This window comes from Anolis carolinensis, chromosome 3 (genome assembly GCF_035594765.1).
Source record: "Anolis carolinensis isolate JA03-04 chromosome 3, rAnoCar3.1.pri, whole genome shotgun sequence".
Taxonomy (NCBI): Eukaryota; Metazoa; Chordata; class Lepidosauria; order Squamata; family Dactyloidae; genus Anolis; species Anolis carolinensis.
The window spans coordinates 250,188,016-250,212,314 of record NC_085843.1 but is presented as its reverse complement, the minus strand read 5'-3'; the positions used below and the strand labels follow the sequence as shown (position 1 = coordinate 250,212,314).

The 24,299-nt window shown below is 39.1% G+C and overlaps 1 protein-coding gene across 1 annotated transcript; it reads right to left on the bottom strand.

The window, feature by feature from the left end:
- Positions 1 to 1,320: 1,320 nt before the first annotated feature.
- On the bottom strand, positions 1,321 to 5,882 carry kcne4 (potassium voltage-gated channel subfamily E regulatory subunit 4). The gene is made up of 2 exons (XM_008106287.3): positions 5,654 to 5,882; positions 1,321 to 3,875 (listed from the first exon to the last, which is right to left on the bottom strand). The coding sequence occupies exons 1-2, from the start codon at positions 5,703 to 5,705 to the stop codon at positions 3,331 to 3,333; spliced, it is 597 nt and encodes a 198-aa protein (XP_008104494.2). The 5' UTR covers positions 5,706 to 5,882; the 3' UTR covers positions 1,321 to 3,330.
- Positions 5,883 to 24,299: the final 18,417 nt, after the last annotated feature.

Genomic DNA, 24,299 nt, shown 5'->3' with positions numbered 1-24,299 from the left:
TATTGCTTCCCTGTGTTATTTTTTAATGAATATATAATTTTGTTGTGTGTTATTAAATTCTGCTGCCTCTACTGTAATATTCTTTCAGTATTGCTTTAATGGGGAAATAAGGTTATAAGTATTATTAAATAAACAAAGGTATCAGCTAAGCTTTTTTGAGACAACAGAAACATAAGAATGCAATTACATTGAGTCAGCACTGGAGCAGAGAAGTCAGGCTGGTCTCTGCCCTGTTCAAGGTCTTGGTCATATGGACAGAATCTGTGGGAGTTCAACTAAATCCCCACATGCATTTATTCACCGTGCTTGTGTTGTTGTGCTTCTGTAACCTATGAAAATAGATTCAGTGGTTTGCTTGATGAAAGATTTTCCATTGAAAGTTTACCTCTTTAACATCAATAATCTAAAATGCAAACTACTTTGTGTTATCTTGATTCCATTTGTTACTTCCATCCGGAACAAACCTATAGTTGGAGTATACAACTATACAACACTGGAAGCTACACCCACTGCCACACCCCCATTGACCATAATACCCACCCATCTGCAGCCCCATATTCCCCTTTTATTGCCTAAATGGCAATGGGAAGTGGTAGCATGTAGCTATTGTGGCTACTATCTGGTCAAAAAGAAAAGATTTGCTGGGAGGTTTTAGGTGTATAGCAGGTTATTTGTGGGCTTTTTCTTATCTTTTAGTGAGGTTAACAGAAGGAGATGTTCTCTAATGACACAATTTTAAGAAAAATAAGTACTTCAGGCTACTGGCAGAGAGTTTGAGGGCATTTGGTCCCATTTGTGGTCCACAGGCTTCTCTTTCCATATGCTTCTTCTGATCAATGGGGAATTAATAATCAATTGCTTATAAACTTTTTGTTGGTTCATTGTACCTTTTTTGGTTAAAAATAACAACTACACCACTGAGTTTTTAAGTTATCCAAGTGCTTCAGTTCCATTCACTGGTATTCCTGGAGCCTCTGACCAACAGGTCAGTGGTTCGAATCTTGGAAGAGTGGGTGAGCTCCCCCTGTCAGCTCCAGCTCCCTATGCAAGGACATGAGTCTCCCACAAGATGGTAAAACATCAAAACATCCAGGTGTCCCCTGGGCAATTTCCTTGCAGACAGCCAATTCTCTCATACCAGAAGCCGTCACTCCTGGCACAAAAAAACCCTGGTATTCATTTCTCGCATGGCTGTTGGGGAAGTGGTAGATTACATTTGAAATAAATTGTCTTGAAAAAGGTCAAACTAATGGTACAAGTGAGATTTGATTCTGAGAATCATAGAGAATAATTTGGAGTAATAAAAAGCCTCACAGAAAATACACACAACGTGATTCCTTTATTTAAATAAAAAAACAAGTGTTACCAGAAAGAACCAATTAAACATAAATACATAAGACAAATATATACAATCTGGTATCAAAGTATATACAAATTTGTCTTTCAAAACAACAAAGAAGGGAGAGAGAAAGTCACAAAAAGATTTGTGTGAAAAGAAATGAGGATACAGCAAGGAAGAAAATGTGACAATTCAAACGACAGTCTGAGTTGGAAAGTTTCAGATTTCAAGTGATTCCAGGCAAAATGCCAAAAGTTAACTTGGCTTCTTTGAAAAGTTTTAACAGTTCCTCTTGGAATAAAATAACCTAAAGTTTGTGCTCATGGGTTGTTCAGCAAAATCCATAAAAATATTCCCATTGCCTTTAATGAGATTTGCAGCTACTTGTCAATGAGTAACAAAGCTCCCTGGAAACAAAACAAAGCATTTCCTATGACATCAGAAAGATGAAATGACCATTCTCTGTGATCCATAACATTAAACCAACCCTACTATACTGAATTTGGAGCTGGGATTAGAAAGTGGGTTTTGACCTGATTTTCTCCGTCTCCTTTTCATGCTGTTTTCCCAGACTTCTTTCCCATGACAATAAGTGTGTTTCTAAGCTGTTTAACTTGGAAAAGTCAGTCAGGCATTTCAGCAACATTTCTGTTGTCAAAACCAGTCCAAATATTGATGTCATGGTGAAATACAATAGATGATTTAAAAAATCATAGCACTAGAAGTTCAATGTTATAGCCTTCATTAAAATGTGCCTACATTTTGCAACACAATCAATACATAATGGTTCAGTTGCAATCTTTTGACAAACAATGGTCACAAGTAACCATGGGATGGCATGAGACCTAAACTCACAAAACATTGGTTTGTAGCCAGCTATGGAACCAGAATTTTTAAAATCTTGGCTTGAAGTGTGTTTGTAAACACTGCATAAACACTGCTAATCATAGTTTAATGCAGGTTTGGTGAATATATCAACCTTCAGCTATTGTTGGACTGGTTATACTAGTTATATTGGGTGTCTGAAATCTGAAGGGACACATATTATCAATCTGTAATTTTATACAATGCATGAATTTCGCAGCTTCAGTTCATGCCCCATATCCAGAGTTCCTCGAACCACCGAAGCAGAAGTGCTGAGCAGAGGAGGAAAAGAGCAATATAGCATGCTTTGGCTCCATCTGTTTAGGAACTTCAGCTAAGGTTTGAGTTTTCTAATTTAGGTGTGGTATAAATTGTTAAAGGAACCATCTTCTTTCTTATATTAAGGCAAATTTAACAAACAGAAATGGATGCATCACAAGCAAAGTTAATGAGGTAAGGGAGCCCCACTTTCATTCTTTTGTATTGAGTTGCTTTCACCATTGCCATTAAAAGAAAGCAAGATTAAGTAGCCCTGTGAACTGTGATCACAGTTTCTGTTGACATAAATCAATGGTCATGTAAATGCGAGCACAATCTCCATTGGCATATATTTTTTTTCATTGCCATTCACATAAAATTGATCCCAAAGACAGATCTTGCTCAGATATACCCACACAAGACTATTGATTCCCACATAACTCTGCTGATCTGGAGTGTGGAGATTTTGTTCAAGCGTGCTCCTGTTCAGCCACAGATTAAAGCAAAGATCTAACTTTGCATTGCATTCTTCCTGCCCTTAGTATATTCAAAAGATTGTTGAAAAAAATCAGCAGCACAAATCCACAAGGCTAGCTGTCAAAACATACTTCATTCACAAAGCAGATTGCTTCCCAAAGTTTTCCTATATTGTGAAGGAAGCAGAGGCTACACTAAGAGATTTGCCAGGGAAGAAATTCTCCTTCTGACATCACAACAGCGACATTCTATTACACATTAGTCATTGCTACTTTGCCTCTTCTGCTTCTTACAACACAATGAGCACCCCTTCCCTTTTGGAAAGTATGTGGTTCAAGGCAGGATGCAAAATTGGGATTAATTGTTAGTCTTTCATTTGAGGAAAGAAGCTGCTAGGAATTCTGATGGATGCTCTCTGAAGAGCCTTCACTGCTGTCATTGAGGAGAGCCATTTCAGCCATTTCTCCCACTTCAGCACCAGGTACTTCCTCTTCAATGATGAGGTGAACATCTGTCAAGGAAGACTCACTCACGCTGCTGCCTTCCATGGAACAGAGGGTGCAAGAAAGGGCCGGCGCCATACTCTCTTGCAGCATGCTTAACATCATGGGAATCTGGACAGATCTCAGTCCTGAGATGGTTGGCAGAGGCTTGACGGCTTGTCCCCACTCCCTCTCCTCATCTTTATAGAGCAGCATCAAGTTGGACTTCTTCTCCTTTCTCTTGGTTTTCATGTATCCCAGCATGATTCCCATTAGAAAGATTCCATAGAAGGACATGACGATCAGGATGTAAAAGTATTCATTTCCATTCCCTCCTCCTTTCTCAAGAGTAGAAGCAGCAGGGCCAGAGCTTGCAGCAGCAGCAGCCACCACAGGCAGGGTCACATTTGGATGTTCCATTGTGAACATCAAAGCTCTCTGCGGAAAGTCAGAACCTGAAGGAGAAACCAGGGATAGGTATGAAAACCAGGGATCAAATCTGAAAAACTAAAGATTAATTCTAGAGATTTGTAAATGAAAAATCTTTTTTCAGGACAGAGTAAAGCACCATACTAAGGTTGGAATATTTAAAGCAGCTTTCCTGGAGAGTAGTCTCTGAACACAGGAAGCAGCATATACTAGGCCAGGCTGTTTCATAAAATCACAAAGTTGGAAGAGACTGCAAGGGCCATCGAATCCAACTCCCTTCTATGTAGGAATACATAATTAAAGCACTTCCAACTTCTGTTTAAAAATCTCCAAACAAGGTTCATTCATTCAATATTGCCTGCTTGTTTTGAGGTGGCTTCTCAAATTGTCAAGCAGAGATCTTCCCCATTAACCGGCAAATGGAAATAACAATAATTGGGATTTTCACATGCAAAGCCTCTTCTTTATCACTAATCTAAGGTCCACCTTTTTATGGCATGTCCATTTCTTGCAGTGCAATAGTTTTGTGAGCAATATGAAATTGAAAGCCTCTGATTCATATCCTACTATAGGATATCTTACCATATTCTACTAAGAAGAGTTGGATTGGATAGCCCTTGTGGTCTCGTCCAAGTCTATGATTCTATGAAATACTCCTTGTATAGACATAGCCAGCATGGTGTAATAGTTGAAGTGTTGGACTATGACTCTGGAGCCAGAGTTCAGATCTCAGCTCAGCCATGGAAACCCATTGTGTGGCCTTGAGCAAGTCACATTCTCTCAGCCTCAGAGGAGGGCATGGGCAAACTCCTTCTAAATAAATCTTGCCCAGAAAACTCTTGGGGTTGCTGTAATTCAGAAACAACTTGGAGACATGGGACAACAACAAGACATAATTCAGTGATAGAACACAGGCTTTCCATGCAGAAGGTCCTTGGTTCAGTCCCTAGCATTGCCAGATATGGTCTCTATCAGAAACCCTTGAGAATCACTGCCAGTCATAGCTGACAATTCTAGGTTTAAATTATGATTTGTGTTTTAATGTATGTTGATGTTGGGCTTGTCCCCATGTAAACCACCCCGAGTCTCCTTGGGGAGATGGGAGTGGGATATAAAAATAAAGTTGTTATTGTTGTTGTTGTTATTATTATTATTATTATTATTATTATTATTATTATTATTAGGTTATGTTGATGGATGCTTGCATACGGTAACACACTGCATTCCTAACCCTAGGTAGGCAATGTCTCCAAGACTCAATTTCCCTTTTGTAAGATGGAGACAATCACACTTGTCATCAAGTCTTCCAGGTTCTTGCACAAATTACTGAAATTAAGGCTATAAACAACCAATGTGTACTATCCAAATGCTTAATATAATGAGAATGAGGATGATGGTAACTGCACAACTCTACATGAAATTTCCATTTGTTTGCAGGTCATTTTACAATCTTTCTAGACTTTCCAATATATTTCCATTTTTTCCTAAAGATCAGTCACTGAGAATGTTCATAATCACAAATTAAGAAAGGATATTCTTTGCCTAAGAAAATCCTATAAAATCCATAAGGTTGGCTTTGCTGGCAGGCGATTTGACGGCATACACACATACAAAAACAATTCTGATATGCATGAAATATATAAATGCTAAAGGCAGAAGGTGGTAAGGTTTGCTACCAGGCATACTTATTGAATCAAGGCTCTCTGACTGTATAGCTTATCGGTGCTCTATGTTGCAAAATAATATAAAAGTTAATATATCCAGAGCAGTGAAGCAAAGAAGCAAGAGACTTTGAACAACTTACGTGAGTCTGCAAATAATTCCAAGCTTCCCAAAGCTCTGAGGAGATGGTGCATCTACTCAGTTCCTGAGTTCTGAAAGTTTCGTGGGTTGCTTCCAGAATTAATAGCTGCCGGAGAAATGTTTCATTCATCACGTGACTTGAGAGTTTACATTACTTTCATCCTAGAGTCAGTGCATGAACTCTAAAGTCTGCAATTTAACTGGTTGAATTCCTGACACTTTCGTAATAAGAAGGGGGGGAGGAATCAAATGTCTGGATGAGTTGACTAACTCTTTCCTAAACACACAGATCTGCGTTTGAGTATTTGGACATAGCACTACTCAGGCACTCACACTCCAATGATAAATTATGTGATTTACACTGTAAGTTTTTTTGTGGTGTCTGTATACGTTTTGTGTGTGAAGCAGTCCTGCCAAGAGTTAAATAAACTTTGCCAGACAGTACAGGGAAGGGCAGAAACGATCTCATGAAAACCCCTTTCATGGCTATGTACAAGCAGTATTTTCTTCCAGGAGCTGTTCAGAGTGTAGAGTCTGCCAAATAACTTTATAATTGTCCTGAGGGATAAATGCAGAGCTTGGAGAAGGTACTTTTCTTGAATATTCCTTTTTTCTAATTTGTTAGCATAACCAATTTGAAAATCCCCAACTCCTTCAAGAAGGCATTTGGTGACATTTGAAGGTAACTTTAATAAGAAATACCAAAAAATGACCTAGTTGAAGGGCTCTTAAGGCACCAAAATACTCTGGATGGGGACACACAGTCTATGGGTTTGCATTTTCCCCTCTCGTAGAATCATAGAATTGGAAGAGACCTCATGGGCAGAGCTGGTCCAACAATGAGGTGAATTAAGCAGTCGCTTGGGGCGCAAAACATACAGGGGTGCAGACGGGACTGCTTTTTCTGTTGATTTGTTGTAAAACATGGTTTTTTTGGTGCTTAATTTGTAAAATCTTAATGTAATTTGATGTTTAATAGGCTTTTCCTTAATCCCTCCTTATTATCCAACATTTTTGCTTATCCAACACTTTTATTTTTCAGTGATTGGTTTTGGGGGGGGGGGGGGCGCCAAAATTCTGTTCGCCTACACTTGAAAAATACCTAGGGCCGGCTCTGCTCATGGGCCATCCAGTCTAACCCCCTGCCAAGAAGCAGGAAATCGCATTCAAAGCACCCGTGACAGATGGCCATCCAGCCTCTGCTTAAAAGCCTCTAAAAAAGGAGCCTCCACCACACTCCAGGGCAGAGAGTTCCACTGCTGAACAGCTCTCACAGTCAGGAAGTTCTTCCTAATGTTCAGGTGGAATCTCCTTTCCTGTAGTTTAAAGTCATTGTTCCACGTTCTAGTGTCCAGGGCAGCAGAAAGCTAGCTTGCTCCCTCCTCCCTATGACTTCCCCTCACATATTTATACATGGCTATCATGTCTCCTCTCAGCCTTCTCTTCTGCATGCTAAACATGCCCAGCTCTTTAAGCTGCTCCTCATAGGGCTTGTTCTCCAGACCCTTGATCATTTTAGTTGCCTTCCTCTGGACACATTCCAGCTTGTCAACATCTCCCTTCAGTTGTGGTGCCCAGAATTGGACACAGTGTGATTCCAGGTGTGGTCTGACCAAGGCAGAATAGAAGGGTAGCATGACTTCCCTGGCTCTAGATACTATACTGCTCTTTATGCAGGCCAAAATCCCATTGGCTTTTTTTTTTTTTTTTTTTTGCTGCCGCATCACATTTTTGGCTCATATTTAAGTTGTCTTCCATAGGGGCTCCAACATTTTTTTCAAACGTACTGCTGTCGAGCCAGGTGTCCCCCATTTTGTATCTTTGCATTTCATTTTTTCTGCCTAAGTGGAGTATCTTGCATTTGTCCCTGTTGAACTTCATTTTGTTAGTTTTGGCCCATCTCTCTAATCTGTTAAGATCATTTTGAATGCTGCTCCTGTCTTCTGGAGTATTAGCTATCCCTCCCAGTTTGGTGTCATATACAAACTTGATGCTCATGGCTAATAACTCTTTGACTAAGTTATTAATGAAGATGTTGATCAGAACCGGGCCCAGGATGAAACCCTGTGGCTTAGAGAAGTTACTTTTCTTGAATTTTTTTTAAAAAATTGTTAGCATAGCCAATGTGAAAATGCCCCCAACACCCTCAAGAGGGCATTTGGTGACATTTGAGGGTAACTTTAAATAGAAATACCAAAACAATTGACTCTGTTGAAGGGCTCTTAAGTCCCCAAAATACTCTAGATGGGGTCACACAATCTAGGGGTTGCATTTCCCCCTCTCCTGGTGTATATGTTCAAACTGGATAACACCATGGGCTCCAAAAACTGTAATAGCATGCTTTAACCTGGCACCAAAAGGAAACCAGGCCTGTAAAGGAAGGGCTTTCCTTAAACAACAGAGAATAACTTCTCCCAAGCCCTTCTTGCATCTATCACTCTCACTGGAGAGAGAAAGAGAAGCTCCTCCAACTTGTGACCATGCTGGCTGGAAATTCGAGAAGGAGGGAGCTCCCAAAGTAACTTTTTTTTAGATATGACAAATTATGACAGGAGCAGTTATGACCAACAACAGCCCACTTAACATATTTGATAAGGATGAGTGAATGCATGTTTTTGTTTTTTGTTTTTTGCTGTTGTTGCTTTGTCTTTGCTTATTTTTAAAAATGATGCTTTTTAACACAGACTTTCCCCGGCCTTTAATGGTTATGCATTTGTGTTTGTGTTATTTTAAATAGGTTATTAGTTTTTTTATAATGTTTTTAGGTTGCATTTTGATATAAACAATTCTATGATTCTATAGGGAAGATTTAATTTGGCAGGAACTTGCATTAGGTGACCCATGGAATGCCTTCCGCTGTCTCTACAATACAGTGATTGTATGATTCTAGCATTAGTAATATGAAAATAATCTTACTACAGTACTATAATTCAGGATGGATTAAGGATATATCCTAAGACCAGAAAGTCCCAGAATTTGCTCCTGTTCTTTTCAATTTAATTTTAAAATTCCATGACAGTTTTGTTCATTCTAACATATTTTTGTCAGCTCCCAGTACAATCAGAAACATTTTCTACCAAATTCCCAGGTTGATTTATTTTAACATAGTATGAAAATGGCAAGAAATGGGAACAAAATCTGGGAGTTTTCAGTCAGTCTGGATGTGACCTAAGCCGAACTGAGCAGAAACCAAAAGGACTCTGGATAGAATCCAAGGACATTATCATGAAGGAACACAAAAAGAATCTATCTGTAGTCAAGTTAAGGACAAGTAGTTAAGGACAGATGAGAAGCAAAAGTAAACAACGGCATAAATAAGCTCAGAATACTGAATATAACTGTTTAGCAATTTTTAGGTAGGGACATAGTGGACCATTATAATAAGTAATGCAAAGACCAGGAGATAATAAAAAAAGGTATACCAAGAGATGTCTTTCCTTAAGATGTGAGAAATTAAAGGGAAATTTAAACCAAGAATGGGGAGCCATAAGTCCAACATTCAAAATGAAATAAAAAATAAAGCAGTCTTTGAAGAACAATATAACAGAAATTAAAGGATTATGGAATCTTACAAAAAGAACTCAAAAACATATTAATGTTAGTCCATATCAACATGCAATGGAATCTTGGAGTAGAATGAATGGAGTTTGACACCACTTTAACTGTCATGTCTAAAAGCTATAAAGCTGAATTTACAAAGTCTTTAGCTGCCTCAGCCAAATAGTGCTGATCCTCACTAAAATACAGATCCCAGGATTCCATAGCATTGAGTCATGACAATTAAAGTGGTGTCAAACTCCATTGATTCTACAGTGTACATGCTTCATACTAGCACTTTTGAGACTAACTGGGAGACAGATGTTTGTAGCATAAGTTTTCATCGATTCAGACTGCATTTGATGAAGTACTCGTAGACTACAAAAACTTAGGGTACAGATGTCTTTCTCCCAGATCATCTGGAAGATGCTATAAAATTTCCTTTTAGAATCCTTTAAGAAAAAAAAACTTTTGACAAACCCCCAGAATTTTAGAAAGTAAAGTAGAAGCTGCTCTCAGAGTACTGGGAGAAAACTAAATCACTAGAAACAGATGGCATACCAATGCAAGCTCAAGAAAGAGTGTCCATCCTAATTCTATCAACAATCTGCAAACATATATGGAAAACAAAGCAATAGAAACACTCAATATACATTCAAAGTCTCAAGGATTGAAGGGATTGCCATAACCACTGACCCACTGCATTAACTTTCCATGCAAACAAAATAATGTTATTTTATTTTTTACAATAAAGACTTTTACCATATATGGAGCAAGAAATGCTAGCTGAGTTCAGAAAAGGAGATTATATTGCAAACATATATTCACCAATGGAACATACCAAAGAACTTCAAGAGAAAATCAACATGCTTTATAGATTGTGACAAAGCCTTTAATTGTGTAGATCAGTGGTTCTCAACCTAAGGGTCACCATATGTTTTGGCCTTCAACTCCCAGAAATCCTAGCAGCTGGTAAACTGGCTGGGATTTCTGGGAGTTTTAGGCCAAAACACCTGGGGACCCACAGGTTGAGAACCACTGGTGTAAATCGTGAGGAATTATAGTTGATTGCAATACACACATGCGTATAGTGTGTGCTGTATTCTGATCTTTCTCATGTATAACCTCTAGTCGGAATAAGAAATCAGAAGAAAACTAGGGCCTTTATCCTATGACACCCCCACCCAACTTTCTAAACTCTTAGAATCCATTGAAGAAATTATGCATAACATAGCCCTTCCCACAACCCAGGGGGACTTCCTATCAGCACCTGTCATGCTTTGTTAGGAAAATGTCTTAAACAGTTCAAAAATGTAAGGGGGAGAAGACAGTCAGCGATCATCTTCTGGACTCAGAAGCCAAGATATAACTGGAGAAAAAAAACTAAAAACAAGTGGGATAGGAACTGTCAGAATTGCCCACACTGAATTGAATTTTTCAAATAACCCGGGCACTACTGAGTACCCAAACTAGTTATAAATAAAATGAGGACAGAACTTTTAATTAAAGCAACAGTAATGCTGAAAATTTCAATTGTGTGTCAACCCACTGAGCATCCTGGTGTTGCAACTGCATTTTAGTTGACTTTATTTGCTAGTGACAAATCATGCATGAGGGAAATGCTAGAATGAGAACAAATACATTTTTGGATACAGCAACCTGGAAATTATGCTTGGAATGTCTGGAAAAAGTGAACGATCAAAAGATGACAATTCTAAACTAAATTTCTAGTGCAGTAGGTCGCCATGGATTCAGCCAGAACTTCTCTTGTTTAAGCTCTCTTCTGTCCTAGTTTTTTCTTGGCTTGTTATACATGTTTATCACACTTAAAAGAACAAATGATGTAGAAAGACATTTAAAATAAGTGAAAACTGAATAGCAATTTGGCAGGTGCTTATTTTTGCTCTCTTTTCACTGAGCAAATTTAGCTACTCATTCTTTGTTGTAATGACATCTCTCTTTCTGTTTACTGAAATCACACATCACATAATCCATTCCAAGAAGGGAAAACAGACCCAAATCAACTATGTATGCTCTGTATATATAATATAATTTCCCTCCCTTACTGAATAATTTTCAGGGATGTGTATGTGAGAGGACATTTCACATTCTCAAGGGATGTTGATGATTCCCCTCAGTTAAGGTCTTGGTATTTTCCAGACAGGTCTTATGTCTCTTTTTAAAAGTTAAAGAAATTTGTTTAGTAGAATTAGAAAGATTTTCCTCTTCCATATTTGTTGTTTTTGAAAGCAGAGACATAAAGACTGAAATAGCAGCGTTCCTGTCATTTGAAATCAAAATGATTTTTGTTAAATTGGTCTTATCCTCCACAGTACATATTCCCATACAATAGACCATGAGTTGATTCTGGATTCATGTCTTCTGGGATTTGACAGAGTGACATTTGTCCTCAGTGTTTCTTTGCCAAATATGTATGCAAGGGGGGGGGGGTGTCCCTAATATCTTTTCAGTTAACTATGTCTTCTCAGGCTTTCCAACTCCTCCATGGGTAGTACTGGAGAGGAGACCTACAAGACAAGTGATACAAATGAGTATAAAAGAGTATTTTCTGATTAAGTGGAAATTTGATGGGGCAGGAAAAGCCCAAATTCCATCCATGACCCCTTCTGCCATAGTTTAAATAAATAGTAATTGGAAAGCGAAAAAGCACAAGGCTTTTTATCTTTCCCTAGTGGCAAATGGATTACTACAAAAGCTTTTCTAGTCATCCAGCTAAAACAAAAACAGATTCAGTAAGGTATGTTAATAACTCTTAAGCATAATCCATGTCACTACAGATCTGCTGCAAATTCTGTGTCTTCTGATGCTGCTCTTCTTGTCCCCATTCATATATTTTTAGACCTGATATCATGAAACGAAGTGCATCATCACTACCGCCATAACCTGACCAAATGGAGAAGACACAAATAAGATTGCAATTATACATGACCATCAAGATTAGTTAGTATACAGAAATTGAACAATAACATAATCCAGTGAATAAGGACTGGTTGTTGAAACTGACTGATCCAACCAAAATGGGCAGATTATTGTCATTGACCAGAAGGAAGTAAGAAGCAACATTTTCAAAAGACTGGTAGATAATAATAATAATAATAATAATAATAATAATAATAATAATAATAATTATTATTATTATTATTATTATTATTATTTATTTGTATCCCATCTCATCTCCCCACCGAAACTCAGAACAGCTCACAACAAAAATGCCAGCCATTCAATACCAGAAGTACACAGTAAATAAAACAAATAATGTAACACAGGTAAACAAAGCAAATAACAACAAATCAACAACACACAATCAGACAGGCTTTTCATGCAAACATTAAAAGCCGATTTGATAAATTAAAAACACATATCCATATTTAAAAGTCTTGTCCATTAAATATTTATTTCACAGGAAGCCATATGGTTTTGTTCTGTTTTTTACATTGTCTTTTTAATAGAAAAAAAGATAATATGTTAACTGTAGTTCTTGATAGTTAGTAAATTTAGTTAAGCTGGGCTGGGCATTGTTTGGGTTAGGCATTTTGTAATGTTATTTATTAGAAATACTAAGTGCTTTCGATTTTGTGAATTTTCTTATTAGAAAATGCATGTATCAACATGCATAGAACTGTACAAAACAATTGTACAGCTGATGAGCTGTACAGCTCATCAATTGTACAGCTCATCAGTCTATGACCATATCAGGCTGGAACTTGCATCAACCCCTGACTAGACTGGCTGCAATTCCCATCCGTAGCAGCAACTTCAATCAGCCCCAGACCTGGCTGGGTTTCAAATCACATCAGCTCCAGAACTGACTGGGCTCTCATCATAACAGATGACTCAGTCTTCTGTGAGTCCCATCATCCCCAGCTTGCCTAGTAAAGGGGTAAGGATGTTGGGACATGTAGCCATGCAAATAGGCTGATCCATTTGACCAACTAGGAGGAAAGCTACATGCCCGGTTGTGAGCTCCAGTCTCTAGATGTGGCAGAACTGCAGTTCTCATCATCCTCTGTCAGATCCCCTCAGTCCCACCAGTATTTTAATTTGGGTCATGAAGAGTATGTGCACCAAATTTGGTCCAGACCCACCAAGGGTCTACTATGCTGCAAGTGTGGCAGACTGCTATCTGAGGTTCAATCTAAGTAAGCATAGAAAGGCTTGTGGTGTGGGAGCCATTGGGTGCATCTACTACACTGTAAATTTAAGGTAGTTTGATTTCATGTTAATTGTCATAGCACACTGCTATGCAATCCTGGGAGTTGTAGTTTTATAAAGTCTTTAGTGTTTCTCTTGCTTGTGATACAAGCCCACAGAGTTGTTTTCATTGTTGCTGTTATTTCTAGGTTTTAATTTTGTTATTATTTTTGGCATTTTAGCTGCAAAAATTGTGATATGGTGAAGTAGGGGAGGATTTCCATGTGATGACAGTATGAGTTACTGCATCGGGTGACACCAACCCTAGTGATGCCACTGCATCTGTGGTTTGAAAATTTCTCACCTCCTCAAAAGAAAAGAAAAGGCAAACCTTTACTATGATATTGTATGGGACTTGTGCATCCATGGATTTTGTTTTTCACAGCGGTTCTTGAAACCAGACTCCAGCAGATACCTAGGGCTCAAAGTGATCAAACTAAGCTTTGTATTTTTAAGAGGAAAATACAGAAAAATATACCAGCATATCTCACTGCCGCAGAAACTAAGCTAATTCCAACATTCTCTGGAAGAATCTGAAATGTTGGGTCCTGTAGCTTTTTGTAGAAAATATATTAACCCTTTGTAGTATGATGATCTGTTTGATTTTATCTGGTGAGTCAAGGAGGATTAATGACATTGAGGAGGATTAATGACATCACCCCTCCGGGGTTTATTTGATCCATGAGAGGTTGGTCCCCATTCAATTCCCACTGGTTCTTGAACACTGTGCATGTAAGTGAGTTGTGTGTATAATATAAAATCCCCTGTCATCCTTCCCTGAAGCAAGCTGCTTATGATCAGTGTGAAAGAAAGGGCAGCGGGAGGGCAAGGGAGTAGCAGGAGTTGGAATCCCCTCCCTTTCTAAGTAGAAGCAAGAGGAAGCCAGGCAGATGAACATGGGAAAATGGAAGCTGATTCATGGAAGGATCATTTTTCATTCCTTCCTCTCCTCTGTGGCTATCTCCCCACCCGCACTGTTTCCTTTCCTAGAAGCTTGGGTTGCCAAATCTCAGGGCCTGGCCCCTCTTCTCTGGGTTGCAGGATGGGGAAAAGGAAGCTCAGGGCAAGAGCATTGTCCTGAAAAAAATTTTCCCTGTTTAGCTGCAGGTGGCAGTTTGCAGCGATGATGAAAATAACACAAGCAACCAACAAAGTGAATGAGAGGCAAAAGCTGGTAATTGGGAGTGCAAATCCATGGACAATCTTTGCAGGATATGTGCTTGTAGATGAATCCCTCATATAAGATTGATTAGTCTAACTTTCAAAAGACCATAACTACAATTCTGTATTACAATTGATTCTGCATAACTTGATACATTCTTAGTTACGTGCCAGAGGCACTACAGTGAATTCACCTAGCAAACTTCACCTAGGAACTTGACCTAGTGAAGGTAACATAGAACCCTCCTAGTGAAATCTCCTAGTTAACTTCACCTAGGGACCTCAACCAGCAAAGGTACTATGGAACCCTCCTAGTGACCTCACCTAGTTAACTTCACTTAGGGACCTCAACCAGTAAAGGTGCTATGGAACCCTCCTAGTTAACTCATCTAGTTAACTTCACCTGGGAACCTCAACCAGTAAAGGTACTATGGAACCCTCCTAGTTTACTCACCTAGTTAACTTCACCTAAGAACCTCAACCAGCAAAGGTACTATGGAACCCTCCTAGTGAACTCACCTAGTTAACTTCACTTAGGGACCTCAACCAGTAAAGGTGCTATGGAACCCTCCTAGTGACCTCACCTAGTTAACTTCACCTAGGGACCTCAACCAGCAAAGGTACTATGGAACTCTCCTAGTGACCTCACCTAGTTAACTTCACTTAGGGACCTCAACCAGTAAAGGTACTATGGAACCCTCCTAGTTAACTCATCTAGTTAACTTCACCTGGGAACCTCAACCAGTAAAGGTACTATGGAACCCTCCTAGTTTACTCACCTAGTTAACTTCACCTAGGAACCTCAACCAGCAAAGGTACTATGGAACCCTCCTAGTGAACTCACCTAGTTAACTTCACTTAGGGACCTCAACCAGTAAAGGTGCTATGGGACCCTCCTAGTTTACTCACCTAGTTAACTTAACCTAGGAACCTCAACCAGCAAAGGTACTATGGAACCCTCCTAGTTAACTCATCTAGTTAACTTCACCTGGGAACCTCAACCAGTAAAGGTACTATGGAACCCTCCTAGTTTACTCACCTAGTTAACTTAACCTAGGAACCTCAACCAGTAAAGGTACTATGGAACCCTCCTAGTTTACTCACCTAGTTAACTTAACCTAGGAACCTCAACCAGTAAAGGTACTATGGAACCCTCCTAGTGACCTCACCTAGTTAACTTCACCTAGGAACCTCAACCAGTAAAGGTACTATGGAACCCTCCTAGTGACCTCACCTAGTTAACTTCACCTAGGAACCTCAACCAGTAAAGGTACTATGGAACCCTCCTAGTGAACTCTCCTGGTTAACTTCACCTAGGAACCTCAACTAGTAAAGGTACTATGGAACCCTCCTAGTTTACTCACCTAGTTAACTTAACCTAGGAACCTCAACCAGCAAAGGTACTATGGAACCCTCCTAGTGACCTCACCTAGTTAACTTCACCTAGGAACCTCAAACAGTAAAGGTACTATGGAACCCTCCTAGTGACCTCACCTAGTTAACTTCACCTAGGAACCTCAACCAGTAAAGGTACTATGGAACCCTCCTAGTGAACTCTCCTGGTTAACTTCACCTAGGAACCTCAACTAGTAAAGGTACTATGGAACCCTCCTAGTTTACTCACCTAGTTAACTTAACCTAGGAACCTCAACCAGCAAAGGTACTATGGAACCCTCCTAGTGACCTCACCTAGTTAACTTCACCTAGGAACCTCAAACAGTAAAGGTACTATGGAACCCTCCTAGTGACCTCACCTAGTTAACTTCACCTAGGAACCTCAACCAGTAAAGGTGCTATGGAACCGTCTTAGTGAACTCACCTAGTTAACTTCATCTAGGGACCTCAACCAGTAAAGGTACAATGGAACCCTCCTAGTGAACTCACCTAATTAGCTTTACCTAGGGACACCAACCAGTAAAGGCGCTATGGAACCCTCTTAGTAAATTCACGTAGTGAAGTTCACTTAGAGACTCATTTAATTAAGGAATCCTTTTAGTGAATTCATCTAGAAAACTTTGCCAAGGAGCTTCACCTAATGAATGGGCTTTGGAACCCTAATAGACATATTTCAGAGCATTGGCAAAAGTGCACTGATAAGCTTCACATTTTAATGGTGCATTATATAGCAACACCATAGGGCCCCTTGCAGAATACAGAATTGCAAAAATATGTCCCACATATGGTAATCTTCTTCCAAGTATGAGAATCCCATACTAAATTCCAACTCATATATTTTCTGTCACTCCTTTCTCTTCCAGACAGCCTCCCTTTCTTCCATCTGTTGGTCTTGGCTGTAGTAGTGGGATTATGAACAAAACTTAAGGAAAGCTCCCCTTGGGGCCTGGGAACCTAGTGAGAACTCCGTGTCTCGTGAAGTTTGTTCAGCATTTTCAATCATGCTGCATGACAGCCGGGGTTTTAGACACTGATGCAGACTGGCATATTGGATCCTAAAAATATATGCCGAGTGATTGCACATACAATTCAGTGGAGACCTCCCATGTGCATGTGAAATGTGCATGCCTTATGCTTGCGGGAGACCCAGAAAGCAGGATACATTTGAACTGCAGCTTAGCAACTGTCTGCTATCTATGTGAAAAGAAAACAGACTCTCTGCTTTTAAGGTTATAGTGACCTAGGATGTTCTTCTGTGACAACTGTGAAATGGTCAGGAGGGCTGCGGCTTCTTCTTTTTAACACTGCAAGCTGTTTTTCCAGGGTTTGCAAAAGAATGTGGAAAAGGGCAGTTTGTGTATGTAATGCTGTGCAGCCTCCTGGGTTTCTCTGAGGTTGCAACAGCATTTGGAGAACATTATGTCTATATGCAGAGAAGGAAAGCAGCGGGAAGAGAGCATTCATGATTTACTCATGCCCATACTTGCCTAGCAAGCTTCCAGCCTGTATTTGATATTTTTATTCACTGAGAATGATTGTAGATTTGATATGGTGTGGCAATAAAGGGGCTGGAGAACTTTTGAACTTGTTTGAGCTCTGACCTATTTGTGCACCTACTGGCTTCTTTCTTCTCACCATTCCTTTTGAAGGATGATACATTTTTGGTGTGTTTCTTCCCTTTGGAAATGAAGGCAGCATAGACAAGGTCAAGCCCACAAATCACAGCAGAGCATTGCTTACAAATCACCTGGTAGGCAGCCTTTTCTTTCCTTCTGGACTTTGCTGTCTGTAGATGAGAATAAAAGTCTTATTCCATATTTGTGGGAATCATACACATTCTTTGGTCTTTGAGTCAGCAGACAAAGGGAAAGAAATGACCCATGCCCCTTCACAAATAATTAAAAAATAAGGACATAAGGAAAGCAGCAAGGCTGCAGTAATACATCAATGTTGCTATTATGAGCAGGATAGTGCAGCATTGGCAAACACCCTGCAAATTGTGTAAGGATGCAGCCTGGTATCTGTCCTCAGCACTGACTATTCTAAACATGAATGATGGGAGTTGCAGCCCAACAACAGCAGAAGGGTTTCAAGTGAGCTACCTTTGGGTAGAGGAATGCCCAGAGTATTTGGATGGAAGACTACCAAAAATTACTGGGTATTATAAGTTGGCTCTCAGAGAAAGGCAATGACAAACCAAGTATTCCTTGCCTAAGAAAACATTATGAAATTAACTATAACTCAACAGGTGGCTTGAAGGCACAAAGATGCACCCATTATTTAAATTTAATATTCAGTTGAGTATTGTAGTTTAAAACAATGGCTTTAAACTACAGGAAAGGAGATTTCACTTGAACATTAGGAAGAATTGGGGCCGGGCTGTGGCGCAGGCTGGTGAGCAGCGTGCTGCAATAAATCACTCTGACCATGAGGTCATGAGTTCAAGGCCAGCCCGTGGTGGGGTGAGCACCCGTCAATTAAAAAATAAAAAATAGCCCCTGCTCATTGCTGACCTAGCAACCTGAAAGATAGTTGTGTCTATCAAGTAGAAAATAAGGTACCACTTATAAAGTGGGGAGGCAAATTTAACTAATTTATGATGTTGGAATGAGGAAGTGCCATCACAATGGATGATGAAGCAGCTGCTCCCCCCTGTGGCCAGAATCGAACATCTCCTCAGGAGAAGGTTAAATTGCCTCTGCGTCTGTCTCTGTTTCGGTTCTATGTGTATATGGGCATTGAATCTTTGCCCTATATGTATATAATGTCATCTGCCCTGAGTCCCCTTCGGGGTGAGAAGGGTGGAATATAAATACTGTAAATAAGTAAATAAATACTTCCTCACTGTGAGAGCTGTTCGGCACTGGACTGTGGTGGAGGCTCCTTCTTTGGAGGCTTTTAAGCAGAGGCTGGATGGCCATCTGTCAGGGGTGCTTTGAATGCAATTTCCTGCTTCTTGGCAGGGGGTTGGACTGGATGGCCCATGAGGTCTCTTCCAACTCTATGATTCTGTGATTCTATGAGTATTTGTCTGTACTGTCAAAATGCTTTGGATTTATTTTAATATAGAAAAGATTGGTACAAATTCATAAGTAAAAATCATGTTCAAAGGTCTGAATAGTCAAAAGTCCATCTGCCCCGAGTAAGCAAAAAAGTAACTTTGGATTAGAAAGAAAATTAAGATGTTTCTGGGATTTTATTTTATTTTTGACTCAGACATTAAACTGAAAATTTGGGAGACAGATAATAACTTGTATATTTAAAGAGTAAAATAAAGATAATTATTAATTCAAAGGAATGTTGTGGGTCCTGTTCTGGCATTTTAAACTGTATCTAGTGGTCATCTAGCAACTGCAATTAGATAGTCAATGTAAGCAAATGAACAGCTGGTGTGCAGAAATGTGTGTGGTCCTCTTGCTGTACATGGGTCAGCTTTTGTCACACATAGAGGAATATAGGGAAAGAGAATACAGTCAGTGCTTAGATGATGTTATTCCTTAAACCAGTCTCTTCAAGGCAAATGTGAGAGGCACATAGCTTGTCAGTTGTATAGGGAACAAGCACAGCCACAGCATAATCCTGCATCCAAAGGCCTTTCATACAAAAAAATCACTGGGTCACTCTCAAAAATTTAAGACCAGGATCAAATACATTTGGCCTTTCACGTTTGCATGTTTTACTTTTGTAAATTTGCTTATCCACAGATTTGATTAGAATATTCACTCTAGTAATCTCTTATGTCCTCCAGTGCAATTTTATAGTTAAGCTCAGGGGGAGGATGGCCATAGAGTTATGCTGGAGGACCTATTGTGTTTCCCCAAAATAAGACACTGTCTTATATTTATTTTTCCTCAAGAAGGCACACTTATTTTCAGGGGATTTTTTTTGTAAATGTCTTAGTTTTATTAAGTAAGGTACAACAATCTGCATTTATGAGATGATCTCTTTGGGCTCAGTAGCAGACTGCTTGCTGAAGCTTTTCTCCTATCCCCTGGTGTTTGTATGGGGTGAGAGAGGCCAACAGACTATTGCTGGCCAGTGCTGGGGAGCAGCATCTTTACTGGTGTTTGGGAGGGACGACCACAGACTGTTGCTGATTGGTGCTTGGGGATAGAGACCCACAGTGCTGAGTAAAATGGCAGCCATAGTTTTACTTCTTCCCCCTGAGGACACACAATACCTAAAGCAGAGTGTCCTGTTCCTCACTTCACTGAGGAGATTTCTACTTTCACTTTCTATGTCTCCCTGTATGCCTCTGCTTGCAGCACGCACAGAATGATTGGGACCTGACAGGGGGTGTTGACCTTGTATACTTAATAGCCACGCCTATCACTATGTCTTATTTTCGGGGTATGGCAAATGCTTAGAAACCCTGCTATGGCTTATTTTATGGGTATGTCTTATTTTAGGGGAAGCAAGGTAGTTCTCTTATGTCAGAAAATTGCATTTTTTTAATATATATTTTTATTGAAGTTTTACCTTATAAGATAGAGTAAATTAACATTGAAAGAGTGAGAACATTTGATTGTATAGAAAGTGGGAAAACTGAGATTTAAAAAGGATCAAAAAGAGAGAGAGAGAAAACCAAAAACCAAAAACAAAGCTAAAATGTCCATATTTATATAAAAAAGAAAAAAAATCTGAACAAATGGCGATATAAAAATGCAAAGTACTTGGCAAAGAAATACACCAAAAAGCAAAAGCAAAAAGCTCACTGTTTCACAACCTGTTCACAAGCCACCAGCAATTGTGAACTGTAGTTCTTTTTTTTTCTTCATCATGACCTTTTTTTTTTTCACAGAAGTTAAACGAGTGGTGAAAATTAAAATTTATAATAGTCAAATTTGAAACCCCCACGTTGAAATGGTCTTTCCTTCTAAAAACCTTTTGAAGGGATCCCAGACTTTCCTAAACTCAGAAGGGTCTTTTGACTGGAGATACCCTGTCAGAATGTCCATCTCAGCCACCTCCATCACTTTCACGATCCATTCCTCCATTTCTGGTGTTTCCTCCAATTTCCAGGCTCGTGCATAAACTATTCTCGCAGCCATTGTCATCAAAGTGAAGAGTTTATCATGTGGCTTCAGCAGTGATGTATCTGTTATTCCTAGTAGGAATATTTCTGGGTGCATGGGTATTTTTAACTTTAGTATTTTTTCAGTGGTTTTATGAATCTTAATCCAAAAGTTTTTTGCCTTCTTACAAGTCCACCACATGTGGAAAAATGATCCTGTTGCTTGTTTACATTTCCAGCAAGTGTTTTTTAATTGTGGCTGTATTTTGGCTAATTTAACAGGTGTCATATAAGCTTGATAAAACATTTTGTAGAAATTTTCTAGAAGGGAATAACTTCTGAAAATTTTTATTTTTACTCTCCAGAGGTATTCCCATTCATCTATGCTAATCGAGCGACCAATGTTTTTAGCCCATTTTACCATACACTCCTTGATATATTCATCTTCTGTGTGTAATTTTAACAGGAGACTGTAAAGCTTAGATAGTTGTTTATTTCTTGATTGAAGTATCTTATCAAGGTCTGTCTTTTCTTCTTCAAATCCTGTATGCACATCTTTTTGATATTGTTGGTGTATTTGTGCATATTCAAACCAGTTCATGTTATAGCCCTGCTGGTTTATTTCTATCAATGATTTCAGTTGGAGGTTATCTTGTGTTTTCTTGAGTATTTCCGCATATGTTGGCCATCTTTTATTGGCCTTTGAATTTCCACTTTGTTTGAAAGCTTCTTGGATCGAGGTCCATTGTGATAATTTTCTGTAAAAGAATTTTTTATATTTGTTCCAAGTATTCATCAGAGTTTTCCTAATTGGGTGTTTATTAAAGTTTGAGTCTTCTGCCACCTTCCCATAAATTAAGTATGCATGTAAGCCAAATTTTAAACTATCTCCTTCCAGAGTTATGAGACTCTGATTGTCAAGATGGATCCATTCTCTTAACCAAATCAATATAGCTGCTTCCCTGTATAATTTTAGATTTGGAAGAGCCAGTCCTCCTCTTTGTTTAGTGTCTTGTAAATTTTTCATCTTTATTCTCGGTTTCTTCCCTCTCCAAATAAATTTTGTAAGTTCAGCATTCCAATTCGTAAATTCTTTTTCCTTGATGTCAATTGGAATGTTCTGGAACAAGAAGCATAGTCTAGGTAAGATATTCATTTTTATTGTAGCTATCCGTCCTAGGAGAGAGATATCCAGATTCATCCATTTTTTCAGATCATTTTTTATTTTATTCCAGGTTTTTTCATAATTATTTTTATACAGATCTTTGTTATTCATTGTTATGTTTATTCCTAAATATTTTGCTTGGAGAGCTATTTCAATTCCTGTTTCTTGACTTAATTCTTCTTTTTCTTTATTGCTTAACTTTGTCGCTAATATTTTTGTTTTGCGTAGATTGATTGAAAGACCTGCAACTGATCCAAATTGATTGACCAGGCATATCATTTTGGGAAATTCTTTCTGTGGATCTTCTGACATTAAAATAATGTCATCTGCAAATAACTTTATTTTATATTTTTGGTTTTTCACTTTTTATACCAGGAGATTTTTTTTGTAAATGTCTTAGTTTTATTAAGTAAGGTACAACAATCTGCATTTATGAGATGATCTCTTTGGGCTCAGTAGCAGACTGCTTGCTGAAGCTTTTCTCCTATCCCCTGGTGTTTGTATGGGGTGAGAGAGGCCAACAGACTATTGCTGGCCGGTGCTGGGGAGCAGCATCTTTACTGGTGTTTGGGGGGGACGACCACAGACTGTTGCTGATTGGTGCTTGGGGATAGAGACCCACAGTGCTGAGTAAAATGGCAGCCATAGTTTTACTTCTTCCCCCTGAGGAAACACAATACCTAAAGCAGAGTGTCCTGTTCCTCACTTCACTGAGGAGATTTCTACTTTCACTTTCTATGTCTCCCTGTATGCCTCTGCTTGCAGCACGCACAGAATGATTGGGACCTGACAGGGGGTGTTGACCTTGTATACTTAATAGCCACGCCTATCACTATGTCTTATTTTCGGGGTATGGCAAATGCTTAGAAACCCTGCTATGGCTTATTTTATGGGTATGTCTTATTTTAGGGGAAGCAAGGTAGTTCTCTTATGTCAGAAAATTGCATTTTTAAAATTCTTGGGGTTTTTTTTTTTTTTACTTTCATAGGGGTCCTGTGTTCCTAACCCCAGTGAATATGGAGGGCTAACTGTATATTCTGAAGAAAAACATGGAGTGACACTAACAATCATTGTTAATCCACTTGAAGCAAATGGTTCCATCAGCTAGCACAGACAGCGTCCTTTTATATGGTTTTACAAGGACTTTAGCTTTCTTTGCCAAAGAATGTTGGTGCCTCACCAAACTATCACTCCCATTATTTCATAGCATTGAGCCATGGCAGTTAATGTGGTGTCAAACTGCATTAATTCTATGGTGTAGATGTGTGGAGATTTCAGCAATAACGAGGTCTGTGCCTGGTGAGCTTCTGCTAAACACAGATCAGCCCTGATTGAGAACAAGCACTCTGGCTTGAAGGCAAAGCTACAGATATTTATTATGATTTGGTCAAATAGGATACAATAGTACAATAAATACACTTCAAAAGGTACAAACACAAATTTACAGAGAAAATACGTGACATTTTATGCAGTTCTGACAGCTATCCGGACTTTCAGCTCCCTCCCCAATTGGATGAAAAGAGAGGCAGACTGACAATGTGGAAGTGGCTATTTAGGCATGTGGTTCTCTGCAAAATTGGGAATCCTGCATGAACCATCTGAAATTAGCCAGTTGTACTATACTCAGTATTGTCTATCAGCATTATCCTCTCTTTCTCAATCTCTCCCTCTTCTTCTCTTTTCTTTGAAGAGAGATTGGAATGTAAGGAAAAGAATTGTATGTTAAATATAGGTACAGTAGAGTCTCGCGTATCCAACCTTCACTCATCCAACGTTCTGTATTATCCAACGCAGTCTACCTCCTGCCCAAATCCACAACTATTTCTCTAGGCAGCAACGCACAACAGGCCAACATGCCCAACAACAACACAAGTGCAGCCACGCTCCCAAACAAGTGGCAGACTTGCTGTAAAACATGATGTTTTGATGCTTAATTTGTAAAATCATAATGTAATTTGGCATGTAATAGGCTTTTCCTTAATCCTTCCTTATTATCCAACATTTTCGCTTATCCAACATTCTGCCAGCCCGTTTATGTTGGATAAACGAGATTCTACTGTACTTTAAAATAGTAATATCAAAACAGACTTCCTGAAATGATAGCAACAACTGAAGGGGAAAGTCTGAATTGATTCAACAGAGTCAGATTATATCTTTGCCTGC